The sequence below is a fragment of the Varanus komodoensis genome, unplaced genomic scaffold (assembly GCF_004798865.1).
Source record: "Varanus komodoensis strain SLA01 unplaced genomic scaffold, ASM479886v1 scaffold58, whole genome shotgun sequence".
Lineage (NCBI taxonomy): Eukaryota > Metazoa > Chordata > Lepidosauria > Squamata > Varanidae > Varanus > Varanus komodoensis.
Window position 1 is genome coordinate 1,405,358 of NW_025336197.1, and position 16,528 is coordinate 1,421,885.

At 40.8% G+C, this 16,528-nt stretch overlaps 1 protein-coding gene across 1 annotated transcript in view; it reads left to right on the forward strand.

The window, feature by feature from the left end:
* Positions 1–16,528, forward strand: part of KCNH8 (potassium voltage-gated channel subfamily H member 8) — a 191,847-nt gene that overhangs the window by 89,566 nt on the left and 85,753 nt on the right. The window contains exons 4-5 of the mRNA XM_044449406.1: positions 10,558–10,685; positions 15,691–15,931. Coding sequence (XP_044305341.1) covers positions 10,558–10,685; positions 15,691–15,931 — 369 coding nt within the window. The remainder of the gene's footprint in view (positions 1–10,557; positions 10,686–15,690; positions 15,932–16,528) is intronic.

Below are 16,528 nucleotides of genomic sequence, written 5' to 3' on the forward strand. Positions count from 1 at the left end.
TACTGCCAAGTAAGCAAAAATAGCCTCTGTCTATTTACTCAGAAGTAAGCAGGGCTGAGTAATTCAGCTGCTTTTGCAGACAGCATCCCAATTGTCAAGCCTATTTGTCTCTACTCAGCAGTAAGCATGAGAGGAATGTCCAAGTACAAGCAAGCAGATTAACTGAGGTTAATTCTGGTGTGAGTATTCCGGCATGGATTTGGCAAACTGTGACTATTACACAATTCTGGTATAAGGATTGCAAAAGCATCAGTGGAAGTAGAAATGCTGGGACTACATAAACTGTAGCCAAGAGATAATTGAAGGTGCCTTTCTTTAACCACAAAAATACACAGAGTTGAGAAATATGTTTTTCCCCCAGTATATTACTGGCATACCAATTACAATTAAACAGTACACTTCTTCAACTGATATTCAAATTTATTACTCAACAAGTAGCAGTAAATCACATTGCAATTGAATGTAAGTTACTACACTAATTAAGTGTTAAACAAATAGTTTTCTATAACTCAGTGCTGTACAATTAAAAGTCAAGCCATCCTTCCCTGTTTTTTAAAAAAACGATCCTTTAATCAAATACTGCTGTGAAACAGCGTTTGTTGCCAGATTTAGCATATCCTGACAAAAAAGATAGTTTCCAACCACATTCAGGGAATGTCCTATTTTAGACGGGGGCGGGGAACTCTTGTGTTCAACAAATCAAATGAAAGACTAGCGATTTTTAAGGCAAAGTTTATTTCAGTCCCATGCGTTCAGCTGAGTAATGTATAGGCATGATCTAATATCGGTTACATTTTTGTCAATTGTGCGTGCATTTGAACTGATTTTAGTTGAGTCACCAACTGTATCATCTGCTTCCTGGTCTTATAGAGGAACACTTGCATCATCTTTCCTCAGTTTAGTGTCCAGCTACATCCTTGTATGGGCCAGATAGAAAAGAACATCACATGGAGGAATAGACATGAAAGTCTTGCATCCTGATCCACTGATTCATCTCCATTAACTCACATCTGGCACGAGAGCTCCTAGTCACTTCTGTCTTTCAGTGTCTGTACTTACTCCGCAAGTACTTGCCTGCACTCTTAGCTTCCATGTTATTCATGAAACTACCCATGGACGGGAATTTGTGCAGAGGTGCTACAGGATGTTGGGTGAAGCTGAGTGGAAGGGGATAACACAGGAGATGGTAGTGGTACTTCGCCCATGGAATATGTTCCTGTTGTGTTAGGCACAAAGTCGTGCCCAACCCATTACAACCCCATGGACAGCATTCCTCCAGCATCTCCTGGAGTCCACTGAAGCTCACACCAACTGCTTCAGTGACTCCATCTATCCGCCTCATCCTCTGCTGCCCCCTTCTCCTTTTGCAAGAGTAAAATTCTGCTGTATGTGTGTCCCTTCCTAAGCATGTGACTTAGTCAGTTAGAAAAGATGGAGCAAATTCGAACAACATTCATTTGAAATTTTCCATCAAATTTTTCTACTAAAGCAGACAAGGAAGTTTCTCCAACCTTTATTTCATTTCAAAAAATGGTCTGTTCACATGACAAGTCAAGACATAGTGATTTCTTGTATAGTGTTGTGAGCTGGCCCCTTCCCTCTTTCCTTTTGGTAATCAAACTCAACCCACTCCTTCGAAGTACAATTCTTTTATTGAAATTTAACAGATTACAGAAGAGTATGAACTCTAAATGACCTTCTGCCAAAGTTGAGGGACAAGCATCTGCCCATGTACAGAGTTGAATCCAATCTGTAAACTTCCCCTCTGTCCATTCTTTTCAGTAAAGCTTCTGATTTCACCCTCAAGGTGTCTCTTGCTGCTTGAGGGCAAGACAGTGGGAATGCCAGAGACCCTCTAACTGGTCAGCATGTTTCTCCCATTGTCCCTTACTGGGTTAAGGACAGGATCTTTTAACTGGTACCCCTCTCATCCTGAAAACCCTTCTGTCCCTTCCAAAGCAGGGTGATTCTCATGTTCTGTTTGAGAAGCTTCACTAGGTAACCTTGAAAATCCAAACTCATTTCCTCCCCCTGCTCACTTGCTCCTTCACCAGCTCCTCAGAATCAGGCAACTATCTGAACAGTCTGTTATGAAAAAGAGATGGACGCACTTTCTAAATGCAGGATTGTCTGTTGTATTGTCCAAAACTCTTTGTGGTATTTCAGCATGGTGTGTTTGGTTTTCAGAAACCGTGATAAGAAACAACTGTCTTTTCTATCATTTCTGTGCATCACCATAGTTTCTTTGGTCATCCAAACTTGGCATAATAATGTCCATGGACCTGATAGAGCTACCACAAAGTTCCCTGGAAAAAGCCAAAGCTAAGGGAACTGCTCCAGCCAGGCAGCGTAGAACTGAATTTCAGAGTAGCTGATGGATGCATGCCAACAGCAGGAAGAGTTAGCAAGGTGGTAACCATGCTCCTGTGGAAACTTGATTATCTGTCAGGCACATCCAGGCAAAAAATCTCACACTGGAAACCATACAGGGTTACTTGTTGTGACAATCGATCCCAACCAGTGGCTTTGTAATCTGATGTTCAAACCCTTCCTTGCCTTGTTCTTAGGATGTTGAATAAGTTTCTTTTCCTTACTCTAACCAGTTTGCTTTGGGAGAATATGTGTCCTGTGACCAACCTTTTCCTTGCAAAGCATTATTTATTGTCCAAAATGTACAAAACATCCAGGATGCCTCTCTAAACATGCACAGAGCAGTTTGTTTAGTATTTAACCCCATCTAGTATTTACTTCCAGGAAATCTCCTTAGGATTGCTCCTTATAAAGGAGGGGCCTCCTGAGAGGGAACACACCTCTTCTCCACATGCCAATCCTCTCACTAGGCTGTCCTCCTCTGCTGATGACATGTCCAGGGGTCAAGAGCCATGGTCACCTCATCTGAAAAACGTCCCTGCTCCAAGTCACCTCCTGCCAACTGTTCCTCTTGGTTATTCCCAGCAACTGCCTGCCCACTTGAAGAGTCTGGCCTTGAGATAAACATCTCTGCTTCTCTCATCCCAGTGTCTCAGCATGGCCCACATTCCTGGCCTCTACCCATAGTTCTGCTTCACATTCTGATCCTCTGAAGACCAGGTAGCAGTCCTTGAGAATCAATGCCCAGGGTAGCCATCTTTCTCACCCCCAACAGTCAATACTCTCTCAAAATTTCCACTCACCAGAACCCTGGCTCCACACCTGAGGAAGATGACCATGCTAGCTCCCATGTTCTAGACAATGTTTTTGTCACACTTCTCACTTGGAAGATAACTATGCAGGAGAGAAAAGGTCACACTTCTCACTTGGAAGATAACTATGCAGGAGAGAAAAGGTTTCCTTGTGGTTCAGAAAACCAGAATTTAGAATCTTAGCGAGTGCCTGACATGAAGCCCTTTTGTGCAGGGAGTCATGATCTATGCGAAGAGGGAGCTGACGGAGGGGTCAGGACCACTGTGCTCAGGCAGGATTTGATAAGGACTCGCTGACCTTAGAGAAGTGTTGCTCCTCCAGCAGTTATTGGAGGCATGCTTGCCCTTCCTACAGGGCATGCATAGGGTGTTCCCACAATGTATCATGCGATGCGTGAGGATTGATACCTTGAAGGATTGATACCTTGGCTCCACCCTGCACACTGCCTATTGGCTGCTGGGCATTGTTTTCTCTTGTTCCATACTGCACATTGATGCATGTGCCTGGCTATTTCTCTGACTATCATTATTCTGTCTGCAACTGGCCACCTAGAGAGATGAGGTGAGGACCCAGAAGCAATGGGAGGATGAAGGGATGCTGGTTCCATCTACTGATCGGCCTCAACAGGCTTGGAAGTGTTGGGACCAACCTTGGACATGCAGGATTTCATTTATCAACTACCAGCCATGTGCAATGGGCAGAACCAAGCAGGGCCCTTCAGCTGGTCTGTACAGTAAGCAAGTGATGAGAAGCTGATATCTTTGAATGGGTGTGTTGGTACTTTGAACTGGATGGAATCACTCACAGGGAGGCTTTGAACTGAACCAAAATCTCCCCAAAACCAACATATCACTTCATTTTGAGTTAGTGCCTGTTTGCAGATCCTCCCTGCAGGGATCTATGCTAGAGCCCCTTTGATTTATGGGAAGCACAGACACAGTATTCATGCAAAATGCATTTATCACTATTGAGGCCTATACTAATGTTGCCACTGCACGGAGAATGTGATCTTGTGTCATGCACAGCCGCAATTTCCAGACAAGTCAAAGCAGTTAGAAAGGGGAGGCATACGGGGAACTGGCCCTTCAAGTTTCATGTTCTTGTGTTTGTTTAAACTAGGTGAAGGTGAAGGTCAATTTTGAAAAAGAAACAAAAAAATACAGCGCTTCCTGCCCTTTCACAAAAACCCTGGCAAAAGAGGAGCTGGTACTGATTACTACTGTTCCTCCATCCCCTGTGGGGTAAAGATAATGGTATCAGCACTAGGGATGCATGAGGCATCTGTCCAAGGGCGAGCATCCATCAGATTTCCCGGGCTCAGCTCCCTGAATATGCTCTGCTTTGCAGCAGTCCAGAGTCTGAGTTCCTGGCAACCGTCCTGAGCACTTTCAGGGTGCTCACCAGGAACTGAGCTTCACATGCCGCACAAGCAGTGCCCCTTTCACACACCAGGAGCAGCTGCTGCCTGAGCTGAAGACGGCTGGTTGCCAAGGGGTTCGCCAAGAGAGCACCCCCCTGTGCAAGCAGCATTCTTACTTCCATGCCAGTGCAGCCATGCTGGACGCTTCTGCAGTTGGTGCAGAAGAAAGGTGCCGGTTGCACAGCCAGGGGTCTGCAAACATTCATGGACTTCCTCTCAGCTCAGCTTGCTTGGGAAGACCAGACTGAGCACAAGAGGAAGCCGCCTACTGCTTAGAGGATAAAATGGCAGAAATAAGACAAAGAAGCCTTCTGGGATGAGTGTCATGTGAAATGCCATTGAGGCATGCATTACAATGCCATTAAAAAGGCCTAGTGTAGACTGCCTATTTCTTAACAATAATGTTGTGCCTTACTGGTGCCATGCCTTCATCACAGCGGGGAATCAAGGCATCCTTCCACTACTTGTATGATTATGAAAGATCCCACCCGCATCCATGTATGCACACAGACTTAGCTGCATTGCTTCAGCCCATGGAGAAGGTGTCACTTTTCTAAGAAGAGAGTATTCTTAGAAAAGCTGTGAACAAGTATCTTTCATTAAATGGCTAGCTTTTCTCCTCAATTATGAAGGAGCTTACAAGTCTTTATCATCTTCCAGGAAGAAATATTTCACTGCAGGATATAAACATTTTCTCAGATAAGAAAGGTCACAGTGAACAGAGGGAGATACTCAGGTACTGAACCAACTGTATGTTCAGAGATACACTCTGATTTATTTCAGAAGTGTACGTGCAGGTGAAAAATCATGTTAAAATCAAAGGAAAAGCTCCTGATGCACAGTGAAACAAATGAAGACAGAATCTTGCCACAGCATATCATGACTATGTGACAAAATCCTGAAAAGTTGGAAATATTGCTGTTTCTGAATAAAATACTATGCCAGTCCTGAAAAATGTAATGGTTTGGGTGGTACAATCCTCACTGGAATTGAATATACCTTACCCTCCAGCCCTCAATCTTTTCTGCCAGCAAAATCAAAATTCTGGATTTAGGATTAATAATGCAACAGAATGTTTTCCTATATTTTATTAAGCTTAAAGGGTTTTCAAATAGTTTGACATGTTTGGCAAAGGGTGTAAATGGAGTTAATGTGGGACAGACCTAAGCATATGATTGTGCCATCAAGTCCAAAAATGGGGTGCAAAATTCAGGAATGAATAGCTGAGAATCCTAGCTTTTCATTTTTCATTGTTTTGTTTTTAGGGTTTCAACTCTATGAATATGGCCATAGAGTTTAAAGTGCATGATCAGAATTGCTATACTCTCAGAATTAGCAGAGCTGAGCTGTGGGTTACGTGAATTGTTGCTAAAGGGATCAAGCCCAGAAACTGGACATATGCTGGTCTAGTTCCATAGGAAGCAGAAGCGCAATAAATTAAATATAAATGCTTTTCTGGTCACATAATTTAGGATAGTTTTGGGGTGGCAGTGCAGGGTTGATGCAGAGTTTGGAGACCTCTGATGCAGAAGAAAAAGAAGAACTCATAGCCAATGGAAAGGGGTATCAATGTTTGGAATGCAGCCCAACTAGTCAGTTTAACTCTCCATTAGTAGTACTGAGGCACATCAGTCATATTCCCAAATTTAATAATTTAAAAATTAGTTTCTTTTTCAGATTTATGCAGGTCCAAATTGGAAACATTTCAAGACTGTCTACTGCCAAGGTGCATCATGGGAATTGACCCAGAAACCTTTATTTTTCACTTTGCCTTCTTTTGACAGCTGTCAAAAGGTGTGCTGTCAAAAGAAACCCGAACCTCAAGTGATATTTGCTGCTCAAAGCAGGGGGTGAGACCGTCACCCCTTTCAGAACAAGACCCTCTAGGGGCCTTTGGAAGGGGACCTGTCTCTTGCTGACTTCCTCACATTTTTCCTCCCTTTCCTGAGAGACTCCAGGTGCTCAGCACAGTATGTGTCACCTCCTGTGACCAATTGTGCAGGATTTGTGCAAAAGCCACTATACAACCTCCTCCTAGCATGTCTAGCTGAGCCTGGCTCTGCCCTGAGCTGGAAACAGCCTGCAACTTGCATCCATGCCATGCAGTTACAGCTTTAGGTATTTGACTGTGCTCTGCTTTTCCAATTCTGTCCTTGCTTGCAGCACAGCAGAGCTTTTCACAGGAGCAACACTGACGAGGTCACATGGGCCTTCCAGGAACTTCTACCAGGCTGAAAGGCTGTCTGAAAGGAGTAGTCCCACATTGCTGGACATCTTTAAAGTACAGAAAGGCAACCCACTGCTTGGAAGTCTAAAAAGATATACAGAACCCTGCTCCCACCTCAGCTCCTCTCTTTCAAGCCTCTTTCACATTTCAGCTGTGTTTCCACTAGTTGCTAAAAATAGAAGTATAAAATGTTTGGCACGGCACTAATTCTTAAATGTCTCTTGTTTCACCGTGTTGTATTTTAAGTTTTATTAACTGTTTTAGCTCTTGGGTGGTGTAGAAGCATAATAATGATAAGGAGAAGGCTAAGGCTTGCCTGATTCAGTCTTGAGGTAGAGTTAGAAAAGACCACTTCCCCAAATATTGTTGAGCCCCTACCAGTGAGATGAATCAATCAGTCTGTCTGACTCAAGATAAAGCAGTTCTGTACACTCATTTTATTTTGTTACTGCAGACTAGGTACCTTGTTATTAAAATCTGGTTTTGACTGCCCCCACCAAAAGAACCCTTCCACATACGTTCAGTAGTGGAAGATGAATGTATAGTCAAACAGTCATGGAACTTAACCCACAATCTATGTTTCTATGCTCGTCATACTACTGTGAACTTGAATTTTATTTTGTTCTTTCTCTGGGAAAGAAATTGCATTGTTGCTGTTTTTAGAGAGGACTTTTGTTCCTAATGTTGTGGTAAATTCGTTGGGAGTCTGAAGCCACCTGGGTTTCACATTCTCTCCTTTCCCAATACCACATCCCTTGATGGTTTTTCTCTTGTCCAATCTGAATCAACTCATGCAAGAGCCAGTATGATGTAGCGGGCAAGAGAACCAGACTGGAACTCAGGAGACTGGGGTGCTAGTCCCCACTCAGTCATGAAGGCTGCTGACTGACTGCTTATCTACTTAACCTACCTAGGAGTGCTGAGGATAAAATGGAGAGAAGGGAAACTTATAAGCTGCCTTGGGTTCCTTGCAAGAGGAAGAAAAGTGGGATATAAATGCAATGTGACCAATATCTGGTGATAGGTAAATAATCTATCAAGATAATCGGAACAAAGTCACAATATTTATTTATTTATAGCTTTTCTATGTCATCCCATTACTAAGTCTCTGGATGGCTTATAAAGAACAAAAAGACCAAAGAACAAGAAACAGACCAAAAGAACAAACAGTAAAAGCATAATATCCATACCGAATCAGAAGAGCACAAGCACTGCCAACAACTGTGATCTCATCCAGTATATGGGATAATTGAACACACAAGGAGTGGGCGTGGAGTTACAGAAGGAGGCTCTTGCTCTAACTTAGACACATTCAGTTATATCCATGCAGGGACTTCTCTACGCATTGCAGAAAGTGTGCAGGTTGCAAAGGGACCCAGCCTCTCATTCTGCAGTCAGAGTTGAGAGCTGTTATCTCCTGTGACTGAGGGAGCAATCTGATGCATGTTCAGGCAGAAAAAGTCCTGCCACTCCCAGCATCCCCAAACCACCATGCCTGGCTGGGGGCCACTGAGAGTAGTAGGACTTATTTTATCTAAACATGCATAGGGTTGCATTCTTAATCTTTTATGATGGCTGTTTACTTATGGTTGTAAAGCTGGTTTGAAAATGTGCAGCTATTCATATGGTTGCTCCCACTTCCAGATAACAAAAAAAAAATCTGTGTACATTCTGTATCATATTGATACCAGTTCCAAATTCCTTAACAGCTGGCCCAGCCCTTAAACAGTTTACTTTTAGAAATGCCGAGGTAAGCTTCCTTCCACTGAGTTGCAATGTGATGCTTTTTAATTAATCACAAAGCCCTGAGAGATGTTAGAAATCATTCTTCAGCTGTTTTTTCTGTAGATAATGGCTCTTTAGAAAGATCTTTGAAGCTCTCTCTTTACTCTTTGTGAACTCCAGCTGTTAGCTGTGGCTTAAAGGAAACATGTGGAGATAGAATTTTGCTCTTTTGCTTCTCCAGGTCAGCCACCTTAGGGTCAAGTAACCTAACTTCTTCTCCAAGACCTCTGAGTTGCCTGCATTGAGCAACCCCTGGTAAGAAGTAGTTTCCTGTGCATATAGAATGAAACGTGTCCAGGATCATTTAGAGAGAGGTGCTTGTCTCTCCGTGTGGCCCTGCTAATGGATTTGCTTTACATTCAAGCCTCCACATCAGTCAGGTCTCTCTGTTTTCCTTTATGTAGTCATCAAGATACACTTTTATCTGTTGTCCGTTTGCGGCAGTACTAATTGGGTTTTCTTCACCTCATCTGTATACTTGGCATTGCTTTTAATTAGACTTGCTTGACAGACAGCTTAGTTTAAGGCTTCCCAAATTCCTTTCCTCTTTCCTAGAGACTCAGTTAATCTTACAGTGACATGAGGATAGCACCACTAGTCTCATTTTTAAGTTCATGTAAAGTGTATACATAAATAACTGTAATCATTTGGTTAGAAGAGCCAGAATATTGTGAAGTGATTACTGGCTTCTACTAAGTGAAACTCTGGAGCTGGAACCCCAAAGTCAGGCATGTTTAAACCCAGCCTTTGGCTGAAGAAATACATACATGAGGGGCTCAATGAGATTGCTAATTTATTGCAGGAAAGTGCCTAGACTTCGGGCCACGTTGTTTTTGACCGACTTCCTGCTTCTAGTGCCCATTTTGGATGCCCCTACCTACTTTCCTAAGCAGGGCCCTCTTCTCAAGGAGAGCGCTAGTCACATGTATTAGTATGCAGAGGGAGCCCTTTGCATCTTGCCCAGACAGATGGCAGGAACGGTTCCCCTGGAGGCACCGGTGGACAAGGCTATGGCAGGAGGGCTGGGTAGGACTAGGGGCATTCCCATGGTCCTTTTTGAATATCCTTTCATTGCTTGGGGAACAGAAGAGCAGTACTGTGAACTAACTTATTCTTAACATAATGCTGTACAAGTCATCTGAGCATACATAGCCTCCTGGTTTTCAAGGCAAAGAATATGTGTTCTACCATGCTGAGGGTTTGTTTATTTATTCATTCATTCTATTTATATCCCACCTTCTTTCCTTTCAAGGGACTCAAGGCAGCTTACACAATTCTCCTCCTCCTGCTTGCAATCTTATCCTCACAACAACCCTGTGAGGTAGGTTGGGCTGAGAGTCTGTGACTGGCGCAAAGTCACCCAGCTTGGCTCTATGGCTGAGCAGAGGCTAGAACCCAGATCGCCTGAGTCCCAGTCCTGCACTCTTAACTGCTACACCAATGTGGCTCTCAGGTATATATAGAAAAGGGCAGGCAGCTCCATTTGAGTGGATGGTGTTGTTAAATCCTCCAACTAAACAGCTGTTGTTTTTGAGGTATGGTAAGCACTTCAACATTAAAATGGATGTGACATTTTGTATGCACATATCCAGTGATGGGGTTTTTGCTAGTAAGCAGCTGCTTGAAGTTCTGAGATTCTACGCTAGCATTGAAATAGTCCCCTCCTAAGCTTGTCCCTGACGGCTGGGTTGTTTGCTAGAATCTATCTGTTTGCATAGATAGATGCCATGATAGAAAATGGTTCAGCCTCCTGGACAAAGCAAACCTGTTGTAATTATGCTGCAGAGGACTGGGGAACTGCTATGTTGATGGAGGGGCAAAACAAACAAGCAGCCTTTGCCTTCAAATATTAAATGGATGAAATCTGAAGCATCAGCAGTTCACTATGCAGTAGTCATAGTACTGTTTGCCTTACTAACAGTGTATCTTCTCCGCTCTTCAGAAAAGTTCAAAGGAAGAGGAAGAGCAGGGTCACATTTTGATTCAGCCCGCAGACGGAGTAGAGCTGTCCTTTATCACATCTCTGGACACCTACAAAGAAGAGAAAAGAACAAGTTAAAAATTAACAACGTAGGTACAGAGCACTGAGCTGTTTTTGTGGTGTTATTGTACAGTGTGGTTTTTTGCTCCTCGGAAGAATTCCTCTAATGGGTGTTACTAATAATTTAATTTGTTGTGCCTTCTTGCTCTGAAGTTCCTTTTCAATAGTGCTATATAAAAGGTCAATGTACACAAAGCCAAATCTCTGCCAGTATGTTTTCATTTTGACTGGATTAAAGTGTATAAGAAGTCAAGGACAGAACACAGCAGGGACAGGCCAGCACCCTGGTATTTCACGTAGGCTACAAGAAAGCTCTGAAATTTAATAGTGTTTGTTTTCATGTTACAGCTGCAAGCTTCTTTGTTTTTTTTCCCTTCCCTTAGCAAAGTTCTTAAAGAAGATCATAATGCAGAAGGGTATTAGACTGCTATTTGCACACAGTTCCCGAGGGACTCTAAATTACAACTGATTCTGTGCCGAGACAAACCTTAGATTAGCAACGTAATTCTGACCTCCTTCCTTTGAAACCCTTTTTGAATTCCTCAGAATTTCTTATATTTCAGTTAAGGAGAAGCCTCCATATTTGGTGGTGCTGGACCAAGGATGTATAGAATACATAACACATACTGTGCATGTTGATGACTTTCTCTGATCCTATTCAATCTCTTTAAGATTATTCTGGGCATAGCTAGGATGTTTTGTAGAAGGAGGAGCCCATGACATTCACTTCTAATTTTGCTTCAGGCAAAACTTCCATTATAACTTTTTTTTGTAAAGGATGCACACATGCTATTATGTTCACCAATATTATCTATCAAAGTTGCAACTAGATTCCTTTGTGCACTGCACAGGTTTATGCACGAGTTGAGAGTCCCTCTGTGAGGGCCAGGCTAGATAATACATAGCTGTGGTTTTTAAAAAAATAGTAAGCATAATATGTAATGGGTTCTAAGCCTTTCCTCCCGAGTACCTTGCCCAGCACCCAGTATGTGCTTTGGCCCAAGGGAAACCTGAAAGAAAAGTCACAGGTGACACCCACGGAAGCTTCCTTTGTGGGTTGACAAGAGGCACAGAGGGAGTGTTATTTCTGGCAGGATCTTAGTAAAGGAGAAAATAGACTTTCTTTTCCTTAAGTGTGCCGATAGTATTATCAAGGTGCAGACATGATAATCAATAGCTGATTTAGTGTTATGAAGGGATGGATGTATGGACTTTGTTAAATCCATTTCACAGCTTATCAAGCATCCTTCAATCTGTCTTCAACTCACTGACTGAATTATATGCGTTTTTGCGGGGACGGAGATATGAGAACATTCTGGAATGCAAACATACTAGCACTAATGCACACTTGTGCATGCTACAGATCCTCCTCAAAATATTTTAAAAAAAACTGGTCCACAGGTCCAAGTGATTAAAAAAACAAAAAACAAAAACAGGTCTGCTGTAGAATCATCAGGTTAGATTCACAGAAATCCAAAATCATCTGAATCCATTCCATACTTCTCTAGTGTCAGGGCTACTTTAGCTCCAAAAGGTAATGTATGAAACTGTCACTGAACTGAGTTGGTGGCACTAATCATTTTCCTTCCATTTATTATATAGTTGATCTCCCAACATAATACCAATGTGTCCTGAAGAAATAAGTTTGAATATTAAACCTTCAGTTCAAGGATGTCATTTTGCAAGGTTTTTTTTCTTTTCACTTTGGCCTTCTTGTATTACTGACCCATATACACAAATATCGTTCACCACACGGAATGATTCTGCTATTTTTCTGGACTGGGAGCCATAACATTTCTAAGGTGTGGTGCTATTGCCCTACAGCAGGTACATGTAAGCCTTTGGATTTGCAGGCTTATGAACCTCCAGTGGCGTTAATGAGGTGCTAATAGACATGCCCTGCATTTTGCCTGTGTTCAGCCATTATTTAGCACAGCTGCTCACATTGCCCTTACAAGTTTCAAGCCAACAGATTTTTTTCATACATAATTGCTTTCGGTCTGTTTTAATTGGCACCAAGATACTGAATCAAATCACTGCTGTTGTAAATAAATGCTATAAACTTGGACAGGGGTTTGGATTTGATATGAACTTCTATGCCTCAGTAGATCTGTTTGTACTTTAATTGCAATAATAATATCAGTCAAGTTTTTCATAATGTTTATTTCTAAGTAACCACAGCTGGCAAAATGCTGCTCAGCTGAGGCCTTAGTTCTGAGTAGACATGCATAGGATTGTGGTGATACAATTTTTTAAAAATCTAGTTTCTTCTCAATTCAGTCTTAAGACTGATGTCCTGGAAGAAAATCTCCTACAGATTCTAGGAAGCTGGCTGTGATTTTAATAGCATGCATTGATTAACAAATTGCTTGTTGAACATTGTCCAACAGTTATTAATTCTTGTTTGTTTAAAAATGAAAGACATATCTAGCTCAATAACCATAGTTTAACAATTACTGCCAACACTAATGTGAGAAACATTTGTGAATCAAATCCATCCTAGCATAACTGTTATGAGCATACTTTTTAAAGATTAAATCGCTTAAAAGCTGCAAACTATTAGCTACTTTACCATTATCTATTTAATAATATATCTTAGCATGCTAGACATAAAGCAACCTTTTGGAAGCAAAATTATCAGCCAGTAATTTTATTAGTGCTTGTTAAAGATGGTATCCATAATTAAGGAAGGTCCAACAGCTTGGTAGTTAATTAAGTAGCAATGAACCTCTGCCCTAGGTGTACTTTAGCTTTTCTGAACCCTTGGGCATATATGGGAATGTGAGAACTGCAGCAAGTATCACTACAAAATGTCTAATCTGCTGGGAGAGTCCTTTTGACTAGTGGAATATAAATTTAATAATAAACAATAAATAAATAATCAGTGCACTAGAACTTTGCCATCTATACATCTTAGGCTGCTTAAATTTTTAGCAAAGCCTTTTATTTTATATTTCTTCAAACAGGGATTGTCTAATTCATCTAACCGCAGGCCATGCAATATAGCTAATGCTTAAACATGTATTTTGCAATGTGCAGTGGTTGCTTCTTTAAGGAGGAGGTTATTACACAGATAAATTTTGTACTGGAACAGTGTTTAATAGTCACCAGTGTGCTCACAGTTTCTAATTGTTTATTTGCTTCATGGAGATTAACAAATGGAAAGGGAAATTGATTCCCATTGCCCTTTTGACACAGGAAAGACTAATGTTACAAAACTAAGGATATACATTCCTGTAAGGGAATGGATTAAGGACCTTACAACACTGTCAAAATATGAATGAGTGGAGTATAGACATCAATTTCAAATATATACTTTTTTGATGGTTAGTCTGCATTGTTGCAGTTTATGTATAATTGCTAGAAAGTTGTATGGATTTACTGCAAATATATTATTATTTATTACATTTTATTCTTATACAAATAAAACTTGCATTCCATATCAAAAGCAGAATTTAAAAAAAACTTTCAAGTGTTTACAGGTCCTATGACAGAAGAGTTTCTGATGTCACATCATCCATAAGTGCTCTGTTGGAGACCTCCACTGTACATTCCTAAATCAAAATAACTGCATTTATAACAAAGATTATAATCCTGTAAACCCAGAGCTGCAGCTTAACCCTCTACCTGTTTGTTTCAGACAAAGCCCCATTGAGTTCAATGGCCTTTAAGTCTAGCTATTTGTATTACAGGCTATAGTCCTGCAATCCTACATTCATTTAAACTGGACTCTTGCACACACATTTTGAAGTATGTTCCATTACATACTCTGGAAATTACATGAAAAGACACCCAAAAGGTTGCACTGTTGAGCATTTTTAAATGCTGGTGAGGTAAGTGATACTGAAGCTGCATCAAGAAGTGGCTTTCTCAAATAAATTCTGAGGAATGTAAGCAGGAAGTGACTTCTTTTCCTCAAACAAGGAATATATTGCACCGGGAGTTTATTTCAGGTTATACTCAGATTATTTTAACTTTTAATTATGTTGACTTGACCTATGTTCAGATGTTCTTAGGAAAGAAAATTAAAATACAAACACTAATAAAATATAAGGTGCCCAACCCTCCAGCTGAAAGAAATGACACTAAAAATGCTTTAACCTACAATACTATACATACTTGCCTGGAGTTAAGACCCACTGAGTAGGGTTTACTTCTGAGTAGACATGTGTAAGATTGCACAGCAAACTTGATTCAGTTTACGCACACTTATTTGAGTAGTGTCTTATTTATTTACTTATTTATTTATTAGATTTATATCCTGCTTTTTTCTTACACCAAACTCAAAGCAGCTTATATCTTATCCTCACAACAACAACCCTGAGAGGTAGGTTGGGCTGAGAGTCAGTGATTGGCCCAAAGTCACCCACTTGGCTCCATGGCTTAGCAAGGACTAGAACCCAGATCACCTAAGTCTCAGACCTGTGCACTACACCCCCCTGGCTGTTTGTATAAGTATCCTTTATAGTTCTAGAAAATCCAGAACTAGTCTTTTTAAGCTGTGCTTGTCAAGCAAAAGAAAAAAGATCCACTGTTTTCACTGTTTTGCTTTTGGCGTTCGACGTTCTGTTTCAAAGTATGGGATGAACAAGTTGGCTCAGAATTATTAGATGTTTGTCGTTTTAAAAGATAATTCTGCAATGGATGCTTGAGAAATGGCAGCAGCTGCACTGAAAATGTAACCTCCACCCCCTCTGGCTTTAGTCTGCAGCAATTGTTCTATTGAACACTTTCACCCTCTTCAGTTAGTTCATTAGTATAAGGATTTTCACTTTCCCTTTCTGGCAGAAAGTATTTCCATTCTCCTGCTTGGAGAATAAAAATATCTCTTCAGTACATTAATGCAAAGTATGATTATGCTGAACCATGAAAAGAGGATTAAAGGAACAATATCAGGTCAAATTTATCCAAAATTTAGGCTTTGGGTGGAAGAAAAGCTTTTACAAAAATAAGACTGCTAAAAAGGTTTCCATTAGTTGCTAGACAAGAGCCATCATATTTTATCTTGATTCTCTTTCTCTCTTTCTCTTTCAGAATGTTTTTGTAGATAAACCAGCATTTCCAGAATACAAAGTTTCAGATGCAAAAAAGTCCAAATTCATACTTCTGCATTTTAGCACTTTTAAAGCTGGCTGGGACTGGCTTATTTTATTGGCAACGTTTTATGTTGCTGTGACTGTACCTTACAATGTTTGCTTTATTGGCAATGATGATCTGTCTACAACCCGAAGCACAACTGTCAGTGACATTGCAGTGGAAATTCTTTTTATCATAGGTAAGGCATGCGTGATTTCTTTCTGAGTTGATCATTTTCTTGCTTTACAAATCACTATAGGCTTTCTGGCGAGGATGCATAATGGCAAGAATTTTACTATATTTGCAATTTGTTTATATATATATATAATTAACATTTTAAACTAACACTAGAAAACATCGAGCATGACAAACATTGGATTCACTGGGTCAACCTCCTACTACATATTTTTTAACATTCTAAAGTCAAATTTCAAATCAATTTATAATAGTTTGGAAAACATCTCTAAGTTTACGCCAGGTCCCGTTTCTCCAGCCAAGTACAGAAAGAGTCCCAAGTTCGATAGAAATCAGTATCCTCTTTCTCCTTCAACGATAAAGTCAATCTATTCATTTCTGCGCAGTCCAAGATCTTTCTTACAGTCAATCCATTGGTGGGCAGCTCCTCACTTTTCCAATATTGAGCAAATGCAGTCCTCGCTGCTGTGATTAGATGCAGTATCAGATACATTTCCTGTCTGTTAACGTCTTCTGGTATGATGCTTAACAAGAAAACTTCGGGTTTAAAAGCAAGGGATTTTTGTAATATTTTCTCCATCCATCTATGTATTTTAATCCA